This window comes from Antechinus flavipes, chromosome 3 (genome assembly GCF_016432865.1).
Source record: "Antechinus flavipes isolate AdamAnt ecotype Samford, QLD, Australia chromosome 3, AdamAnt_v2, whole genome shotgun sequence".
NCBI classification, from domain to species: Eukaryota; Metazoa; Chordata; class Mammalia; order Dasyuromorphia; family Dasyuridae; genus Antechinus; species Antechinus flavipes.
The window spans coordinates 444,393,750-444,415,774 of NC_067400.1; the positions used below are offsets into that span (position 1 = coordinate 444,393,750).

The window sequence follows — 22,025 nt, forward strand, 5'->3', positions numbered from 1 at the left end:
TGTCTCGTTAACCATTTTTTTCCTATGGAGTAAAATGATTCTTCCAGACTTCAATGTACTTTGATGGGTTTTAATGCTCTTTTTCACAACTGTTTTACAATACCCTAAGGATGTGGGGGGAAAATAGAACAAAACTGTTTCCTTTTATTTCCTCTTTCTCTTTTTCTTTCTTTCTTTTGAAGACCTAGTGTCCCCATTTCACCCAGACTTGGAGTGTGGCTCTGTCCCACTCTGATCACATTGGAAGCTTTGAATTGATGCATTTTTGACCTGGGCCAATTTGTCCTTTCTTAGGCAACCTATTCTTCCCTCTGCGACCTCCACCCTCTCATTCCTTTCCCCTACCCCAGACTCATGGGGACTAACCATTTTGGTGCTAGACTCAGATAACTGATGGAGATTACAGGCCTTTACTACTACATCTAGTAATTTTTACTAATGAATAGTACAGTTATTCTCTTTGATTCAAAATTCATGTCAATTTAGCAAATATGTATTATTTACTTTTAAAATTAAATTTCCTCTATTTCTCATATGATGTTAACCAGATATTTTATCATTATAATTAAGATGTAAAAATAGTTACTTCATGTTTCTGTTTCTTAGTTTTCTAAGATAATATATACTACCTATCTTGTAGAGTTGTTAAGAGGAAAGTGCTTGAAAGCTATTTTGATTCCAACCATTATTTCTATTGTTATCATTAGTATTAGTATTGATTAGCCAGGTATTTTCCTTTTGCTATTATCCTTTGCTATCTTCCTTCATGCTGTTTGTCTACTTTAATACTTAGTAATACCTTTATTTGAGAATAGGGAGTGGAAAACATAAAGGAAGAAAGACATGTCAGCTGGTTCTGAAGATTTTTAGCTGCTCTTGTAGGGCCCTTAATGGATTTGACAAAGTTCTTTATATATTTTAGATATGAAATTTTATCCGATATACTTGCTATAGAAATATTTCTCTAATTTTCTGCTTCTAATCGACTTCATTTTTTATTTGTAAAAAATCTTTTTGATTTAATGTAATTGGAATTATCCATTTTACATTTAACTTTCTATAAATTAAAAATAAACACTTAAAAAGAATCTTAAAGAATGGGCAAATCAAATTTAAAATCAAGTTTGGAGATTGTATATCTGATTATCCTATCTTCTTATTTCCTACTATGGGGTGGGTGACATGGGTGAAAATTAAAGTAATATCATTCTCTTTTCTGACTTTACATTGATTAGTATAGTTGCATATCATACTTTTCCAATTGGCTCCAAAATGAAAATGAGTTTTTATGTCTATTGGACAATTATCCTTAAGTAGCCTAGATCCATGATTCTCAAAATATTTTGGTCTCAGTATCCTTTCAAACTCTGAAAAATTATTGAAGACCTCCCAAAGAACTTTGGTTTATGTAACTTATATCTATCAATACTTACTCTATTTGAAATGAAAGCATCTTAGTATTTCTATAAAAAATATTTTTTACTTCAAGGAAGTCAAAGAGTTGAAAAAGTTTGAACATTCCCAGATCCTTATTTTGTTTTATAATCTCCAGCCTTATTTTGAGAACCTTTGGCATATTCCTTCCCCACACCCCAAAGCAAAGTATAAACAATCCCAAAGTTGGGATGTTGTAAACCAATGGGCAATGCAATGCATTGATGTTATCTCTTTTTTTCCCAGTTGAACTATAAGGTAGAAGGAGAGAAAATAAAACACAAATATACTCTGGACCCTGAATTGCCTCAATTTATTCAAGCCAAGGTCAATGCTCTCAACATGAGTGATGTGAGTACTTAGAATGCTGTTAATTTAATTATGCCTTAGCTGAGATTTATTGGTTGATTATGTGATTCTTCTCAACCTAACTGCTGTTAAATTTACTCTTTGGGAATTCTAAGATCAGGTATAGGAACTTCTGCATTTTAAAATCAAGGACCTTAGAGATAGAGGGGGTAGACCTTTGAGTAATGACTACTTGTATCTCACCAACTTCAGGCAGAAGCTTCTTAAGCAGAAAGGGCGAGTCACTAAAAGTTGCAAAGAATGGGTCTTCTTGCTTTGGTGGAGGACTTCCCCATATCTATGAATTCACTATATTTTTGAAATACTAGATCTAGTTCTTTTCTCTATCCTAATGTTGATTTTTAAAAAGTCAACCAGTTTTCTTTTTTTTACTAAAAATAAAAGTCAAGAAATGCTACTTGGTCCCCATGACTTCTTGAATTCTCTTAATGGAAGTGGTCTAGATCTGACATCTGAAAATCTAGATTCAAATCCAGGCTCTGCCATTTGCTACTGTGTGAGTTGGGATAAGTTTCTTAAACTCTCTGGGTCAGAGCTTCCTCCTCTATGAAATGAGGGCATTGGAGTAAGTGAACTCTCAGATCTCTATCAGCTAGATTTATTTGTTTGTAAGAGTTTTTATATCCTGCTCATTTCTCAGGTTTGCAAAATGTAATCTGTCTTCTGTTTCCTTAAGGCTTATTATAAAGCTGACTGGAAGAAATCACTTAAAAAAGGCTATGATTTGAAACCAGATGCCATTCCAATACTTGCTGCAAAAGCTTCAAGGAATATTGCTAGTGATGTAAGTATTATTTGAATGATTCAACCTTCTTTTCTATATCCTCCTACAAGATTTAAAGGTCTACTCAAGGAATTACTTTTCCCACTAGGATAATATAAATGTCACATGAAATATGTTCTCTGCCACTTGAATTTATAATTAATTAATAATATTTTCTGATTCTGTATCACTTTTGAAAAATCACTATAGATCAATTTAGTTGGAGCAAATATATTGCCTTTTTTCTTAACTGTGGAATATTTGGAATTCCCAGGATCATTATTACTGTCAACTATCAGTACATCTTCTAATTTATATTTTATTGTGAGAAAAATTGGAATTTATGTAATTCTCAAACAGAAGCTTTTCAGTAATGGACAACACACTATATGAATTTTATAAGATTGTACAAAGACAAGTCAGTAAATCAGTCAATAATTATTTATTAAGCACCCACTATGTACCAGGGATTGTGTTAATTAATTCTGATTTTATGAAAGGTAAAAGATAGTACCAGTTCTCAAGGAACTCACAGTCTAATGGGGCAGATAATGAAATATGCAAGCAAGGATGTATCAACAAGATATACAAAATAAACTGGAAATAATTAACAAATTGAAGGCCCAATGACATCAAAAAGAACTTACTAGGATGCCTGTCACTAGGTCACTATGCTAAGTCCTAGAATTAAAAGGGGATGGGATTCTAACTGGGATTTGAAGGAAGCCAGGAAAGCCAGGAAATAAAGATGAAAAAAGAAACAATTCCAAACATGAGGTGACAGCCCAAGGAAAGTACCTTGAGTTCAGAGGTGGATTGTCTTATTCTTGAAACATTGAGAAAGCTACTGTCACTAAAACAAAGAATATATGTGTTTGGAGGTACATGAAAGGGAAGAGGGTATGCTCTCTGGGAAGGTATTGGAGCAGGTTATGAAGGGCTTTGAATGCCAAAAATTTGATCCTGGAAGTGATAATAAGCCATTGGAATTTATTGAGTAGGGGAATGGGATGAGACCTGAGCTATCCTCCAAATGGAGGATAGATTACTGTAGGAAGAAATTTGTGAAATTCTCCATGATGAAATCAAGTCAAAACAAAAGAAATCAATTATAGTTTTAATAATAGAACTTTAGCCTTAATTCATTTATGAATATAGGCCATATTCTTACTGTTATTTTAGTAAAATGAATTATTTGGTAAAGGGAAACTTATTCATTTGCACACCACTAATTTGAATTTTCAGTCATTTATACAAGGAAGGGTTGGCTTAATTTTGCCCAGTAAATCATTTCTTTATAAAATGAACAAAGTCAAAATACATGCACACTTGTAGAAGGAGCATAAAAAATACTTAGGAGAGCCAAATCAAGCTTCCAAGACACTCATTTATTCAATCAATTAGTTAATAAACAGTTATATACTTGATTTTTGTATGTTATACATACTTTCTCTCTATTGATTAATGAAAGTCCCCAAAGACTTTCTATTAGTAAAGCATTTTATAGCTTGTTTTAGTTATTATAAGTAATTAAACTATGTTTCTTTTTAAAAAATTTAATATTTTATTTTTCTCAATTACAATTAAACAAAATTTTAAAGATTCATTTAATTTTTTTTTACTTTCAAATTCTTTTCCTTCCACTTCTCATTGAGAAAGCAAGCAATTTGATATGGGTTATACATGTCATGCAAAATATATTCCTATCTAAATTACATTTCTTTTAAAATGTTATAAGTATAGATGTTTTCCTAATTCATTCTAGATAAGATGCCTCAGTGAGTCCAAAAAATATTTTACAGTTTAATACTTTCTTGATAGGTAGATATATACATACATACATATATATATGTATATAATATGTCTTTTTAAGACTTTCATTATCATCTTCTTTCCTCTAGTTCAAATACAAAGAGGCCTATGAGAAAGACAAAGGAAAGCAAGTTGGATTCCGTAGTCTTCAAGATGACCCTAAACTTGTTCACTACATGAATGTGGCCAAAATACAGTCAGATCGTGAGTACAAGAAGGGTTACGAAGCCACCAAGACCAGGTATCACATACCCCTGGATATGTTCAGTGTGATGGCTGCAAAGAAGTCTCAGGAAGCCACTACCAACACCAACTACAGACAGCCAATCCATCATTACACCCTCTTGCCTGATGCCCTGAATATGGAGCATTCACGAAACGCCATGCAGATCCAGAGTGATGTATGTATTAACCAGTGGACTTGTTAAAATGCATAAACTAGCAATTCATCTGGTCCAAGGAATCAGGAGCAAATTCCTATTTGCCATATTGGGGAGGAACAGGAATCTTATTTATTATATCCAAAAGTTGATTGAGAAAGGAACTCTGCTTTTCAGAGTTCCCCTCTGCTTTTAAAGAGACTAGTGAAGAAGGCTGAAGTATAGCATTTGACTCATCTAAGCTGTATTCTGTCTGAATGCAGATAGGCAGTAGGGTACAGTAGATACAGAGCCTCAGAGCCAAGGAGGCTTAAAATCCATCCTGGCCTTTAATGCGTACTAATCCTGTGATTCTGAGCAAGTCACTTAACATCTCTTCACCCACTCAATTCTCTCAGATTCCAAGGTGCAAAGGAAATGTCAACCCATATTAGTAGAGGGAATCTCCTTTCACCAATGTAATCGCAGGTCCAGCCTCTATACCTACCTGACCTAATGATTTAAAGCAAATTTTGGATAAAATGATAGATTTAGAAATAAGTTCTGTGAGTCTCAGCTGCCTCATTTTTAAAATGAAGATACTGGATAAGATCTTTTGGCTCTGACAGTTTATGATTTTATAGCTCCTGCATGAAAGGCAGATTTGAAGCATATTAACAGCAACTCTCCATATCATCCCTAATGGTTCTGGGAGTGGAGACTCATGTGAGGAAGGCTGTCTTTTGTTACCTCTGTCTAAACAACTCAATACTCTTTTTAAAATCATTTTGATTCATAAAAGATCTTAGCTTTTCTTCATTTTCCCTTAATGAGGTATTATTAAAAACTAAAAAGAAATGACCCCATAAATTTGCCTGGGTAGAAAATGTGTGTTCTATTCAGATGTTCTCAAAGACAGTAGGGAGTAGAAAGTAGGCTGTTCCCATTGTATTTGTAATAATGAATAAATCTTTCAGGGAAAAAAACACAAGTTCTGACTGTTTCTGCCTGAGTGTTTCCCTTTTGTTTTTGCAGAATCTTTATAAATCAGATTTCACCAACTGGATGAAAGGAATTGGGTGGGTTCCAGCAGAGTCCCTAGAAGTGGAAAAAGCAAAGAGAGCTGGAGAGATTCTCAGTGAGAAGAAATACCGCCAACATCCAGAAAAACTGAAGTTCACCTATGGCATGGATGCTATGGAACAAGTGCTTAATAAAAATAACAAGCTGACTATGGACAAGGTGAAGCTCAACATTCTAGAATCAGAAAATCTCAAAATAACCTTTCTGTTCCGTCTCAGCAAATGGGGGATTCCATAACTTTATTAAATAATTCTAGTATCTAATAATTCACTGGTGCAGATGACAGATTTATCAATTAGACCCATTTTCTTTCTTGGTGCATTGGAACAAGTACTTGATTAAGAATCAGTAGATTTTGGTTCTGATTTCAGTTCTGCTATTTACTAGTTATATGACCTTGAACCACAGTTTTCTAGAGGCCACAGTTTTTTTCCTCTGTAACTTGAGTGTTGGTCCATGTGATTTTTAGCATTCCTTCCAGCTCTAAATGTCTGGTTCCTTAATTCTTAGTAGAAATCTTTTCTTTATATCAATAATAAGTCAATGTCACTGCACCATGGCTAAGTTTAAAAAGTACCACAAATTAAGACAGACTTTGTGGCTAGGATCATGAAACAATGGTTCTATTGCTAATGTAAAAATACATTCAAAGGAAAACCCAGTTTCCTCCTGTTGCTGCAATTTAGAACGGTTTCCTAATGTGTTCTGTAATGTGGCTCTATGAATATAAGGAGTAGCAGGTTGCTTAATAATATGTTTTAAAAAGCAATACTCTATTTTTAAACAGATCCTCATCTGTGCTTCTCCAGGAACAATGACCCTAGTCCATTTAACTTTGCTACTTGGATACCATGTTATTAGTCATTTTGCTGTTCACTTTTGGAACTTCAGTTTTCCTTAATGTCCTTGTTAAAACCAGGGTTAAAAAACAGACAATACTCAGATCTTTATATAAAAGAAAAAGATCCCTAGCAATAATTAATTCAGTGAGAGGACTGTTTTCTGAAGTTTCTGTATGGCATTCTTGTGAATACACTCCAGGGTAGGATTTTTTCCCCCAATAAAAGCATAATACTACAAACAGCAAAATCATCCAGAAACAACTAGAAACTCCAAAGATCTAATTGTTGATAAATCTCATTTTCTGGGATCCTCCTCATGTTTTTCTCACTACAAAATGTTCCAATTTTTCCATTGCAGAGGCTCTACACTGAGAAATGGAACAAAGACAAGACCACCATCCATGTTATGCCTGACACTCCAGATATTCTGTTATCCAGAGTAAACCAAGTCACCATGAGTGATGTAAGTAGACAAAGCCAAAAAAGGACTGTTAGTCTTCAGTTAAAACATTCTGTCATGTTTTCTACTTCCAGGGTTTTCACATCAATCTTGTAGAAAAGAAAAGGATTGACTTTCTGACTTGAGTAATAAAATGATCTTGTTTTCTTTCTTGTGGATTAGAAACTCTACAGATCTGGCTGGGAAGAAGCTAAGAAGAAAGGATATGACCTGAGACCAGATGCTATTTCAATACAGGCTGCAAAATCCTCTAGAGACATTGCCAGTGATGTAAGTTCTCTTACTGAGCCTTAATTAAGATACAAGTACAAAGTTAGTGGTAAAATGAGACAGGCTTAAGTGAATCATGCACTGCTTTCCTTTTACACGTAGGCATTATTTATCCTTGATGAGACCTCCATTATATAGAACTCCTAAGAAAAGAAATTGAATAGTTTTGCTCAGTTATCCCTCTGGGCACGTTGTGGCCAGGTCTTCTCTGAGACAATTTCTCTTAATACACACTTTGATTCCTTCAGACTCTAATTGAGTTACTTATTATTTAACATACTTTTGAAATAATAATAGTAGTGTACATCTTTAGAACATTTTAAAAGTTCCAAACACTCATATACATTATTTCATTTGAATCAACAACTAAAAAAAGAAATTTAATCTTTTTAACCCAATTTGGTTTTTCTAGAAGTTTCTAATTTATTTCACATTGGTCTGCCAAGGTAATTCTGAGTATTAAGAGATCATCATCAAGAAATCACTGACTAGGACCAGGTCCTACAGGTGCTCTTAGGGGAAATTAGGTCAGCAAATTCTCCTGATGAGTAGATAGTAGGGTAAAACCAAATCTTTTTTTTTTTTTAATGAAATTAAAAAAAATAACAAACATGTCATTTCCCTCTCTTTCATCTACCTCCTTCACTGGGAAAAGAAAAAAAGAAAAACAAAACCCTTATAACAATATGTAAAGTTAAGCAAAACAGATTCCCATATTTGCCATGTCCAAAAAATGTGTCTCATTCTGCATAGTCTATCACCTTTCAGATGGTAGATAGAATTTTCATCATCAATCTTCTAGAATAATGGTTGCTCATCATATGGTGATCATAGTTCTTAAGTCTGTCAAATTTGTTCTTTCTTACAATGTCACAGTTAACAGAATGTTCTCCTGGGTCTATTATATCAGTTTATATAAGTCTTTCTAGGTTTCTCTGAAATCATATTATGGCAAAATGATATTTTATTATATTCAAATGTAATAATTTATTTGGTTATTCCCTCTTCTTAATATACATCTATGTAATCTAAGTATCTTGGGTCAGCCTTCGTTTCTGAATTACTGAAATTCACATTGAACTCATTTTCCCTCATGTCCTCAGCTTCTAGGGCCCAACGTGGGAACTTGAAATGAATTAAAAAAAAATGTGTTTCTGTTTAGTTCCTCTTTTGCTTATTTTAAATGAACTGAAACCAAATACATTTTAAAATGGTAGCCACCATATGGTTATGGGAACCTGTTCTCTTCCTTTATTCATTATCTTTGTCCTATTTTCTCCTTCTGCCTACAGTATAAGTACAAACAAGCCTATGAAAAAGCCAAAGGGAAGCACATTGGCTTCCGGAGCCTTGAAGATGATCCCAAATTGGTACATTTCATGCAAGTGGCTAAAATGCAGTCTGACCGAGAGTACAAGAAAGGCTATGAGAAGTCAAAGACATCATTCCATACCCCAGTGGACATGCTCAGTGTTGTGGCAGCTAAGAAGTCACAGGAAGTGGCTACCAATGCCAACTACAAGCATTTGATCCATACATACAACATGCTTCCAGATTCCATGAGCTTTGAGTTAGCCAAAAACATGATGCAGATCCAGAGCGATGTAAGTGAAAGACACACATATGGGCATGTTGGCTCAGGGACTCATTAAAGTAACTGTCATACAGCAGAAGAAGAGGGAAAACAAAAAAGCAAATATGTCACTGATGATCTTTGCTCCTTTAGCCTGATGCTGCCTCAACTTTTGTAATGCACAGTGACTACTTTCCAATTTTGTTGTGGCACTCCACAGATGGTAAAAACTAAAAATATATTAGTATAGAAATGGCTATTAGAAAGATTATATTAAACTTTACCATTGAAGACAAAAAGTCATGAAGATGGAGAAACCAGGACTCTTAGCTACTCATTTTCTATCTATATATGGGAGAAGGAAAGGAGAGAAGAAGAAAAGATAGAAGAAAAGGAGAAAGGAAGGAAGGAAGGAAAAAAGAAAGAAAAAAGATAGAAAGGAAGTGGGGGAAAGGAAGAAGGAGGAAAGGAAGGAAGGAAAGAGAAAGAAAGAAGGAAGGAAGGAAAGAAAGAAAGAAAGAAAGAAAGAAGAGAAAAAGAAAAGAAAGAGAAAGGAAGAAAAAAGAGAGAAGAAGAAAGAGAGGAAGAAAGAAAGAGAGGAAGAAAGAGAGAAAGAGAGGGAAACAGAAAGAAAACAAAAAAGAGGAAGAAAGAAAATAAATGAAACAAAGAGAGAGAGGAAGAAAGAAAGAAAATGAAAAAAGTGAGAGAGGAAGAAAGAAAGAAAGAAAAAGAATGAAAGAGAAGAAAAAGAAAGAGAGAAGAAGGAAGGAAAGAAGGAAGGAAGGAAGAAAGGAAGAAAAGGAAGGGGAGAAGGAAGGGAAGAAGGGAGGGAGGGAGGAAAAGAAAAGAAAGGAAGGAGGGGGCAGTTAAGTGGTGCAGTGGATAGAGCACTAACCCTGAAGTCAGGAGGACCTGAGTTCAAATGTGACCTCAGTCACTTAACACTTCTTAGCTGTGTGACCCTAGGCAAGTCACCACCCCAAGTGCCTCAGCAAAAAAAAGAAGAAGAAGAAGAAGAAGAAGAAGAAGAAGAAGAAGAAGAAGAAGAAGAAGAAGAAGAAGAAGAAGAAGAAGAAGAAGAAGAAGAAGGAGAAGGAGAAGAAGGGGAGAGAGAAAGAAGGAAGGAAAGGAAGATGGAAGAAGGAAGGAGGGTAAAAATGAAGGAAGGAAAGAGTAGAGAAAGGCAGGAAAAAGAAGAGAAAGGAAGGAGAGCAATGAAGGAAAGAGAGAGAAAAGAATGAAGGAAAGAAAGAAAAAGGATGGAGGAAGGAAAGAGAAAGAGAAGGGGAGAGAGAAGGAAGGAAAGGAGGATGGAAGAAGGAAGAAGGGCAAAAATGAAGGAAGGAAAGAGTAGAAAAAGACAGGAAAAAGAAGAGAAAGGAGGGAGAGAAAGGAAGGAAAAAAGAGAGAGAAAAGAATAAAGGAAAGATTTATTAAGTATCTACTATGTGCCAGACACTGTGTGAGGTTAAAGTATTACCTCCAAGGCAATTTATAAATATTATCTCATTTGACCATCACAATATCTCTGGGAGTTAGGTCCTATTATTATTCCCATTTCATAGTTGAAGAGAGTGAGAAAAATTAAATATCCAAGATCATCCAGCCAATTAATGTCTGGGGTCCCATTTGATTAAGGCCTTCCTGACCCCAGGCCCAGAGAACCACCCACCATGTTACCTAGGAAAAGAAAACTAAAATTAGGAACCTCAAATTACCGAAGTCAAAGATAGTAATAGAAGGAGAGACAAGGGATGACAGGGCATAGGATATCTAAGCAGAGGCCCACAGGGCAAGCCACACAGAGCCAAAGCCAGAGTGAAGGAGAAAGACCAGTTTGCCACAAAACAGCTGTGAGATCTTTAAAAAGTAGCGGTGGGTTGTGATAGACTGGGAAACGAGGTGGGGAACAAGAGGCTGCCTGAATGAAGTCTGATTAAAAACTAAATACTTGCAAGATGACAAAATATATATAAACCAAGTTGCTTATAATATCTGGATGCAAATTAGTTTGGGATAATGTTCCTCAACAGAATCTTGTACTATGAAAAAGAGACCTGAATTTGAAATCTTGGGAGCTGTGGATAAATATCAGCTCTTCTGTTTAATTGCCTGTGTGACCCTGAGCAAATCACTTAGCCTCTCTGGGCCTCAGTCTTCTCATTTGTAAAATGATGACACTGGACTAACTGTGACCTCTAAGGTCTCTTCCATCTCTAAAATTATAATCTGGGAAACTATGAATCAGAAATAAAATTCCCACAGGCAGTTATCCTTTCTTTGCATTGAAGTAGTATTTTTTCTTTCTAAGATAATTGGAAAGGAAACTGACTAAAAAAAGACCTAAACTTGCTAAATTTGTTAACACCTGAGTTAAAATCTGAGCTCTGTTACTCTCTAGGTGACTTTGAGTAAGCCGCTTTACTTCCTTCTTTTTCAGTTCCCTCATCTGGAGAATGGGGGCAGGTGATGTGGCTTTAGTTATCTCAATTTTTTCCAGCTCTATATCTAGCTAGCATCTAATGTCTCTTTTGATTTGGTGGGGGGGAAAGAATGAAAGCTGAATATTAAAAATGGTTGAATTTTGATGTTTTATTGTTTGAAAACAAAAATGGAAGATATTAACCATAACATATTCTGGGCTTGTTCATCTGTACTTCTTCTATATTGTCCACAAAGGTAATCATTGTTTCATTCCCTCCCTCACCACTTTTTTTTTTTTAAAGAATCAGTACAAAGCAGACTATGATGACTTCATGAAAGGTATCGGATGGCTGCCTCTAGGCTCACTAGAAGCTGAGAAAAACAAGAAAGCCATGGAGATCATCAGTGACAAGAAGTATCGCCAACATCCAGACACTTTGAAGTATTCCACTTTGATGGACTCGATGAGCATGGTTCTAGCACAGAATAATGCAAAAATTATGAACGAAGTAAGTAAATATTTTAAAATTTTCACTATTCAAAAGGAGAAAGAATATAGAACTAAGAGTTAAAAGAACTGGTACTGATCATTAGCTCTCTGTACTTCCAGGAATGTGACATTTAGAAAGTCACTTAGTTTCTCTGAAGCTCAATTGCTTTCTATGAAAAATGATCATAACAATACCACACTTCACAGGGTTCTAAGAACCCTCCAAAATAATGTGTGTGAGAAAGTGCATTGTAAATCATAAATTGTGATAATTTCAGGTATTGTTACTATATACTTGAATACTTTAGGGAGACTCGGGATGATGGATGGGAGTTGCATTAAAGACAGATATTAGGAGCACGTAGGAGAAAACTAACAGAGATCTGTCTCAAAGGAGATAATTGTCTTCTTGCAATGACTGAATACCCATTTGTCATTTATCAATTCATCAGTGAATTTTTATTATTTTATTTGGAGAGACAAAGTTCCTGTCTTTAAGGAATTTCCATGCTATCAGGGGAGATTTATGGTGGAAGGGAATTTTGTTCAGATACATGTTGGACTAATGGCCAGTAAGGTTCCCTTCCAACTCTGAAATTCTGGGATTCAGTGACTCTGGTTGATTATAGATATGAGTAATTCCTTTATTAGTAAAGATTACAATATATCCACCCTATCTATTGTTATTTATATTACATAATTATATATCTCCATATAAATAAATATATTTCTGGATAAACATGTTCTACACAGGTTATTGTAAAAGTATCAGTGCCCTTTTAAACTATTAAAACTGTAAGCAAGTTCTTTCTTTTCTTTTCTTTTTTTTTTAATAAGCAACTATAAGGAATAGTTAATTAAGTCTGGGAAAATAGCAGTGACCTGGGTATAAATTTTCCACCTTTTTGAAAATACCTAGAGAACTATAAGTAATGGAAAAAAAAGTGAGATGTATATATTTAGAGACATGTCCACTTCAAGTGTTTATCTGGACTATTTGTGCTCAGTCTGTGTTAGAGCCTCGGAGCTTGTTGGAGTGATTTGATCACTCACACTATGCCTTAAATCCCAACATAGTGATGTCATTTTAGTCCTCTTCTAGCATGAAGGACAATAATCATATTAACTGTGCATAAAACTGCGACTGTTTTAGGGGGGCCTACTGCCAGTGTGTGAGACTCACAGCAATGAGATGCTTTGCCAAAAGTAAGATCATGAGTTAGTGTCATTGCTGAAATTCCTGACCTTTTGACTTAGTCTAGTGTAGTTTTCTATTCATCTTTTCACTTCAACAGATCAAATTCAATTGTTCTCTTAAAATTAAATCTTAAAGCAGCAGTTACTGCATATGGATAAACAAGGTAAAATTTCTAGAGAAGATTTAAAAATTATACTACTTTAAAAAATTAAGCATAAAATTTTTCTCGACTTCATCCCTTCTCCCTCCCTCCTCTCTGATTAAACAAAATTTTTAAAAGGAAGGAAGGAATGAAGAAAGGAAAGAATCCTTTGAAGGAGGAAGGAAGGGAAGGAAAGAAAGAGAAAGATAGATACATAGATAGATAACCCTTGTAACAAATGTGCATAGTCAAGTAAGGCAAATTGGTCATAATCAAAATTTTATGATGTATTTTACATCTTGAATCCATTATACCTATTTTAGGAATTAGAAATCATATTTCATCTTTGGTTCTCTAGAATTGTGGTTTGTTACTGCATTGATCAATTTTCTCATTGAGGTTTTTTGATTCTAACCACTATTTTTGGTTTTCAAGCATCTCTACAAACAAGCTTGGGAAGCAGATAAGACCAAAGTTCACATCATGCCTGATCACCCTCAGATTGTTTTGGCAAAAGCCAATGCGATTAACATGAGTGATGTAAGTATATGTGTTCCTGCCATAGTTTCCCTATCTTTCCCATTAAAATCCATTCTTTTCTTCATTAGATAAATTAAATATTGAGCACCAATTATTTACAACAACCTTATGCTCAGGTGATGCTATGAAGATATAAAACTGAAGGGAGGAATCCGGCTTTCAGTTCAGACTTTTGTGTCTAATGAAAATAATGGTGACATACCAGTCCTTTAGTCAAAAGTTCTTTGTTATCCTGTATTTATAATCTCTCTGTAACTGGAAATAGGATTGTTGATGGAGTAGGGCCTAGATATGCAGAGGTCTAAAACTCAGATGAAGGGGCAGCGATACAGGGTGGTAGTATAGGAATTTGTGACTGTATTTCCTTCAGAAATGAGAAGGAACCCTAGTAGTAAGAGAGGGATGAGAGAGAAGAGGAGGAATAATCGTAAACTTTCATTTCTTTTGAGTTTGCGGATTCTCAGCTGTGTGAAATTCTCAGGTGGGGAAGGAAGGCAGAAATCATGATTAGAACCCAGGATAAAGAAATGTCATACTTCTTATAATATTGGGTGTTTTATTTTTCTTTTCTTTGCCTAACTGGAATTGGTATGTAATTTTTCTCTCCCCAAACCATTTTTCTTGGTTGAGATTCCTTCCACTGGGTTTAGGAATCACTGATGTTCTTAGGGTCACAGAATTCCTTATATTTAAAAGAATGAATTAAAACATTGAGTTTGGTTTGAGATATCTCTGAAAATGTGGATCTTGTTCTCTCTGTTTTTTAATTTTTACTTTGATGTATGACATCATACAGTAAGTGTAGAGAATTAACTTGGCAGATGACCTGATTGCTTATCCCACCACTGATGCTCTTTTTGTGTCCACAGAAACTATATAAACTTTCCTTGGAAGAAGCGAAGAAAAAGGGATATGACCTCAGAACTGATGCAATTCCTATCACTGCTGCCAAAGCTTCCAGAGATATCGCTAGTGATGTAAGTTTGAATGGAAACAGTCGCCTGGTCTTTTGTTTCCCATGCAGGTGCACTTAATCAAGGTTACTTCTAGAAACATTGAAGAGACTATAATACTCTGCTGACAAGAGCATTAGATTGGTCCTCTGGTCAGTGGAAACACCAAAAGTCTCTCTTGTAGATTTTCTACCATCTATAAAATAAAATAAAACTGTCCATTAAATGAAACTCGTACATTTAAAGAGCCCTGTTGTATTCTGAGGCCTATAAAGGCATTTTCATTGTAGGATGATGTCCTATTACTCAAAGAGAGGTCACTGAGTAAGATTTTTCTGAACAATTAGTTGGACAAATCCCATTTTTTAATGCTTGGGAGTCATTATATATAGTATTTGGAGTCAGAAGATCTGAATTTGAATCATAACTTTGTTATGCACTATTTGCATGATACTGAGCAAGTCATGCAATCTCTACAACCTCAGTTTTTCTATTTGTAAAATGTGTTGTGGTGGGGGGGATTGGGGGAAACTGAATTAAATCATATCAAATCTAAATCATAATCCTGTGAATGAGCATTGTTTAATATTTTTTTGCCTTGATTTTTACTCAAAGGAGAAGTTTTTGACATACATCTTCTTACTTTCTTCATAGTATAAATACAAATATAATTATGAAAAGAACAAGGGGAAGATGGTTGGCTTCCGCAGTCTTCAAGATGACCCCAAACTAGTCCACTACATGCAAGTGGCTAAAATGCAATCTGAACGGGAATATAAGAAAAACTATGAGAATACCAAGACCAGCTACCACACTCCTGCTGACATGCTCAGTGTCACAGCAGCTAGGGATGCCCAGGCCAACATAAGCAACACTGCCTACAAGCACCTGATTCACAAGTACATCCTCCTGCCTGATGCAATGAATATTGAGCTGTCCAGGAATATGAATCACATTCAGAGTGATGTAAGTCTGTGTTTCCTTTGGGTTTTTGATTGTTGGTTCCAAGATGGGAAAAGGGATTGAATTTTTCTTTTGAAGCAGATAAATTTTCTCAGCAAAGAGTAGGAAAGATAAGGTACAATTTGCTTCTTTTCTTTATAGAATGAATATAAACAGGACTACAACGAATGGTACAAAGGCCTTGGCTGGAGTCCAGCTGGTTCTCTGGAAGTGGAGAAGGCTAAGAAAGCTACTGAATATGCAAGTGACAGGAAATACCGTCAGCACCCTAGCAACTTTCAATTCAAGAAACTGAGCGACTCTATGGACATGGTGCTTGCAAAACAGAATGCACACACCATGAATAAGGTAAAACACATGTCATTCATTCTGAATGAGCTTCCTGCCCCCCAAATCAATGTTGAAAGGAAGGAATCTTTGGCAAAGCTCTAGTTTTTCATTTGGAGCCTTTAATATCATTCTTGCATTTCTGAACAATTAAAAATTATTCCAGGATGCTTCTGCCTCTTTCCTTCTCCTCCTATCTTCTGTTTTCTTTTTTTATATCACTTTGACTTTTTTCCTTTAAAATTTTCTTGTCTTTTTATTCTCCCTCCCCAAATTCCAAAGTGTATGGTTGGATTGGCATAAGGTTGGAAGGACAAGGAAGATATTCTTAGGGAATATGAGGTAGAAAAGCCTGATTGATAGTCAATCATAACAAAACTCTTTCCCCCCTTCATCTACTCTTGCCCTCAGTGAAACTTCAAAATATTTCTAATTACTATCAAATTATTTGAAATTCCATTTCCAGCCAATTTAAGTTAGTATTTTCTTGGCATTTTGCATTTCCATGTTTTATTTGCTTCTTGTCCACATTTTTAAAGACATTTATCTCATTACCTTTGAAGAATTGCCTGAAAGATTTAAATTTTGTTTTGAGTTGTTCCCGAATTCATTTTCCATTATAGCATTGACAACATAATGAATAACTCTACTCAAGTAGGCATAATATGTACAGTCACAGAAAATTAAAGTTAAAAGGACTTGAGGATTTATCTAATAAAATACCTATACAGAAAATCCCCTCACCTGAAAGACTGGATTCTAAGCTTTCATTTGAAGGTTCCCAATGATGGGGAGCTCATTAATTTCATCATTCCATACATCTAATTGTTGGGAAGTTGTTCCTTGCCAGCCAAAAATCTATCTTTCTTCGAATTTACCTATTGTTTCTAATCTTGATCTTTGGGACCAAACAAGTTTACACACTCTTCTAGCTAATATTCATTCAATTATTTAAAGATAAGTATAATATATGCTATCCTTTTACCCCCAAGTCTTCTATTCTACAGGATAAACATTCCATATTCCTTCAACTAATCTTCCTGTGGCATGATTTGGAATTCCCTTATCATCCTGGCCATCCTTGGAATGTTTTGTGACTTATCAATCTCAAAATGAAATGCATAAATTTGAATACAATGCAACAGATGTGATCTGACTAGAATAAAATTATAGGAAAGCCTTTACCATTCTGAATAATTTGTTGATGGAAGACAGCCTAAGATTAAAATAGGGTTTGAGGCTGTTATGTCACATTACTGAGTTTACAATCCACTAAAAACTCAACTTCTTTTAAAATATAGTTTTCCTCATCTTATCCTTGTGCAGTTAATTTGTTAAAAATACATAGAACTTTATTTTCATTCCTATTAAATTTCCTTTTATTATATTTAACTTCTCTTTCTAAACAGTTGCAACTTTTGAGATCTCAACTGTCTGCCTCAATTTTGTATCATACACACATTAAATAATCATACTTTCCACAACTTCCCATTATCATTTATTCATATGTTATGTAAAACAGAATAAAATATGGAACTTTTGGGTACTTCAATATAGATTTCCAGGTGAACACAAATTTAGTGATCATCACTCTTTGGGTAGGTCATTCAATCTGTTCCCAAACCACCAAATATTGCCGTAATCCAGCCCCTATCTTTTCATTTTATATATACAGATACCATAAGATCCTTTATTAAATTCCTTACTAAAATCTAAATCTATAATGCCCATGACATCACTCCCTAATACATTTTTAGTAATCTTGCCCCAAAAGTCAATGAGCTTGGCTTTATATCAACATAATGGATTTATAGCCATAGGTTTAGAACTAGAAGAGACCTTAGAAGTCATCACATTTAACTTCCTTATTTAATAGATGGGTATATGGAGCCCCAAAAAAGCTAAGTGATTTGTGTAGTCACAGAAGTTATGAATTTCTGAAGTGGGATTTGAACCATGATTTCAAATCCAGTGTTCTATCCACTGTTTGTTGCTTTTTCTCCCCAAAAATCTTTGTCTAAGAGAGAATTAAATTACTTACCTAATAACATTTAGCAAATAATTATCTGAGGCAAGGTACAAACTCATCTTTTCCTGATTCCCAGTCCAACTCCTTCTCCCTCTCTTTCCCCACTATCTTCCTTTTTTCTCTCTGTCTCTGTCTATCTGTCTCTCCTTTCCTTCTTTTTATAGAACTCATACTAACTCATCATCACCTACTTAAGCATTTACAAACTATCCTTTATTAAGGCACTCTAGAACTTTGTCAGGGGTAAAAAATAAGCTTTGTAAGTTATTTAAGAAATCTAGTTTCTTCTTTTTTGAAAATTGGTCAGTACTTATTCATCTTCAGTTTTGTGCTGCTTTTTTTTTTCTATGTGATTTCTCAAAGACTTAGTGACAATGAATTATCAATCATATCCACAAGATCTTCCAATATCCTGGAATGTAGTTCATCTGGATTAAGTTATTTGAATGTGTTGAAGAAAATAGGATACTCTCATCATCTCCTTGCCTATTTGAGATTTCATTTCTCTGTTAGCCATTTTGTTCTGGTCTTCCTAGACTGAAGACATTGGTTGAGAAAATGAAAGCAATATTGACATTTCCTTTATTTTTGGAATTTTTTTTTAAAAAGGACATTTCTTCCTCCCTCTATATGGTTATTCTAATGATTTACTTGTTCTATTTCTCCTTAGCATTTATATACTGTTGACTGGAACAAAGACAAGACTCAGATTCATGTTATGCCAGATACCCCAGATATTCTACAGGCCAAACAGAACCAGACATTGTATAGTCAGGTAAAGATATTTAAAGCTTCTTGATGTTAAGTACAAAAACTTCTTTTTAGGCTTGGTCAAAAATATTGATTAATTTAATAGAGAATATACTTTGAAACATTGAAGGAAAAGAAGTAGAATACTCAACAGGTTCAATCCAATCACTACTACACATTTAGATATATTTCCCATAAGTGAATCTGGTGATCCTCAAAAAACAAACTTTTTGCTCTCAATTTGTCAAGTGTGTCATTTGACATACTGCCCTAAACTCTGTGCCCAGTAATGAACATAGTCAAGATGATGAACTGTCTCGGGGCTCTCAGAGATCCCAATTTCACATTTGTCTATTTTCAGCCCTAAAACCTTAATGGCTATAATAGCATACTCACCAATGACACAATCAAAGCAACTGCAATGAATCAATCAGCAAATATTTATTAAGTTCTTCCTATATTCCAAGCATTGTTCCTGGTGGGATAAAATCACACACACACACACACACACACACACACACACACACACACTCATTTCAATAGTTACTGTCTTCAAGGAAAGTTACTTTCCTTCCAATGTATTTGGGAAAATAAGTACATATATAGGGATAAATAATTGCAGGTTACTATATCTTGGTTTTTATAACCATAATATACCTTTCAAACTCAGAACTGGATGAAATTATTGAAATAAAATGAAAATGCATATTGACTGACTGTTGAGATCACAAGAAAAGATTTTTAAGAAATGCCAAGATTGTCTTTTATTCTATGTTTCTAAATGGCAAAAGATTCTAGGATTTAGCCTTGCCCGCTTCAATTGTATTTCTGTTCTAAAGAGCTACTAAAAATCAATGGTAAATAACAAAAATTCCGTTAATTTTAGAAACTGTATAAACTTGGATGGGAAGAAGCACTAAAGAAAGGCTATGATCTCCGACCTGATGCAATTTCAGTCCAGTTAGCCAAAGCTTCAAGAGACATTGCCAGTGATGTAAGTAACATAGCAAGTGCTATTGAGTCAGTTCTGTCTAACAACACAACTGGTTTTTATATTCACTGTTGTTATTAACAATCATTATTTAAAATATATAAAGGAAGGCAAGTTTTCAAATCTAGACTTCAGCTTTTTAAAATATTTCATTTCTGACACCCAAAATATTGGCTATTTATTTCCAGGTTTATAATATTTGTGTATTTGATATGCATTTGAGGTATATCTTCATTTAAGTGACTGATAAAAATGTTGAACAAGAAACCATATTTTGCAAAGCAAAAATCAGATACAGTCTAATTTTAAAAAATCTATTTGCAAACATTAAGCATGCTTTTATTTCATGAAACTGGTATGGAACCCCCCAAAATCCTGAAGCATATATTCTTGGCCTTTTTGTCTTGCCCTTATAAGTCTAATGAAATCTATGCACTTCTTAAAATGTTTCAGATGCATAAATTAGGGGAAACAATGAAAATGAAATGTAGCTATTAATATGTTAAAAAAATAAAAACCCCAACAACCACAAAATAAGTTCACAGACTCTTAAGTTAAGAACTCTTGTTTTAGAGGTATGTTGATTTTCCTATACATCAGTAAATGGAAACCTTCGGAAAAAGAATGATCCAATAAACTCTCTTCAGAAAGCTATGAATCCATGTAAATATGCTGTAATCTGGTATGCACTCTGTTTTTTCAAAGAGTTTACTTAAAGAGGCATTGTGACATACCTTGCTGAAATTTAGACAAGCTGTATTTTTGACATCCTAATTTATTCTTCTGGCTCTAATTAGGTTTTGCTATGTCAGAAAAATAGATGCTGTTGATCATTTCCATAATCTCCTTTGATCATCAACACAGATAAGACTTATATGGCTTACTAATAATGTAGAAAGATTTCTACCTACTTAAATGTTGATGAGAGATTATCCAAACATGTTAGACTTGAGAGATTTGAGTTAATTTTTCTTGCCTTTATGTTAATTAAATTTTTTTTTCTCTTACTTGTGATTTTAGTATAAGTACAAGGAAGGCTACCGTAAACAACAAGGCCACCATATTGGGTTCCGTAGTATTCAAGATGACCCCAAACTGGTATTATCCATGAATGTGGCCAAAATGCAAAGTGAGAGAGAATACAAGAAGGACTTTGAGAAATGGAAGACCAAATATACCAGTCCAGTGGACATGCTGGGAGTAGTTTTGGCCAAGAAATGTCAAACTTTGGTCAGTGATGTTGACTACAAGCATCCTCTACACCAATGGACATGTCTGCCAGATCAAACAGCCATTATTCAAGCTAAAAAAGTTTATGAACTACAAAGTGATGTAAGTTCTATTTCATCAAAATATTTAAAAATGTTATTGTTATTAAATTATTGGGTAAAACATTGTATTTTAAGGATGTTATTTTGTAGTAGAGAAAGCAAAATAAAATAACCCAAATTAACTATTAGTGGTATTTGCTTTTTGATGCCATGTTAAAAATTAAGTTAAATATTCTGAATGAAAAAAAAAATGATCTTCTTGGATCTGATTTTTTCTTCCACAGAACATGTATAAATCTGATCTCCAATGGCTCAAAGGGATAGGATGGAGCCCACTGGGTTCTTTGGAAGCTGAAAAGAACAAGAAGGCTTCAGAAATCATCAGTGAAAAGAAATACCGACAACCAGCAGACAAAAACAAATTCACTAGTCTTCCTGATGCCATGGACATAGTTTTGGCAAAGACAAATGCCAAAAACAGGAGTGATGTGAGTTGCTATTAAGAGATGGATTATATTTTGAGAGATAGATATTTTATAATTGAATATTTTACTGACATTCTCATTGTCCCATGCTGAATCAAGTAATAAATGGATTGAACATGGCATGTTTTTTTTTAAACTCAAGATAAATGAATTTTCTACAATGAGAAAAATATTGAATATCTTTACTTTTCCTTGAAGATTGACTGTAATAAAGCCATAAGCTAAATTCTAAGGAATTGAAAGCTATTCTGAGACATTTAATATGCTTTAGCATAAACAGTGGGAGAAATGTGAGGAAACTGGTGTAATTAATTATAAGTGTAACTTCTTTCAATTGGCTTATATGCATATAATTTAATGAATAGAGACAGATTTTGTCTCAGACTCAGATTTCTCATAACTTATGGCTTTCCACCTCCAACCTACATCTTTGACTCTTACATAGCAAAGGAACAGTATAGACTCCATTCTGTGCAGGGGGTGGAGTAGGGCAA

General features: G+C 34.4%; 1 protein-coding gene across 31 annotated transcripts in view; it reads left to right on the forward strand.

The window, feature by feature from the left end:
* NEB (nebulin) overlaps positions 1-22,025 on the forward strand; it is a 207,472-nt gene that overhangs the window by 60,287 nt on the left and 125,160 nt on the right. For all 31 annotated transcript variants that reach the window (XM_051986439.1, XM_051986409.1, XM_051986440.1 and 28 more), the window contains exons 39-54: positions 1,681-1,785; positions 2,480-2,587; positions 4,468-4,779; positions 5,773-5,979; positions 7,021-7,125; positions 7,285-7,392; positions 8,685-8,996; positions 11,695-11,901; positions 13,658-13,762; positions 14,632-14,739; positions 15,370-15,681; positions 15,820-16,026; positions 18,705-18,809; positions 19,671-19,778; positions 20,796-21,107; positions 21,331-21,534. In XM_051986439.1, the coding sequence (XP_051842399.1) occupies positions 1,681-1,785; positions 2,480-2,587; positions 4,468-4,779; positions 5,773-5,979; positions 7,021-7,125; positions 7,285-7,392; positions 8,685-8,996; positions 11,695-11,901; positions 13,658-13,762; positions 14,632-14,739; positions 15,370-15,681; positions 15,820-16,026; positions 18,705-18,809; positions 19,671-19,778; positions 20,796-21,107; positions 21,331-21,534 (2,925 nt within the window). The remainder of the gene's footprint in view (positions 1-1,680; positions 1,786-2,479; positions 2,588-4,467; positions 4,780-5,772; positions 5,980-7,020; positions 7,126-7,284; positions 7,393-8,684; positions 8,997-11,694; positions 11,902-13,657; positions 13,763-14,631; positions 14,740-15,369; positions 15,682-15,819; positions 16,027-18,704; positions 18,810-19,670; positions 19,779-20,795; positions 21,108-21,330; positions 21,535-22,025) is intronic.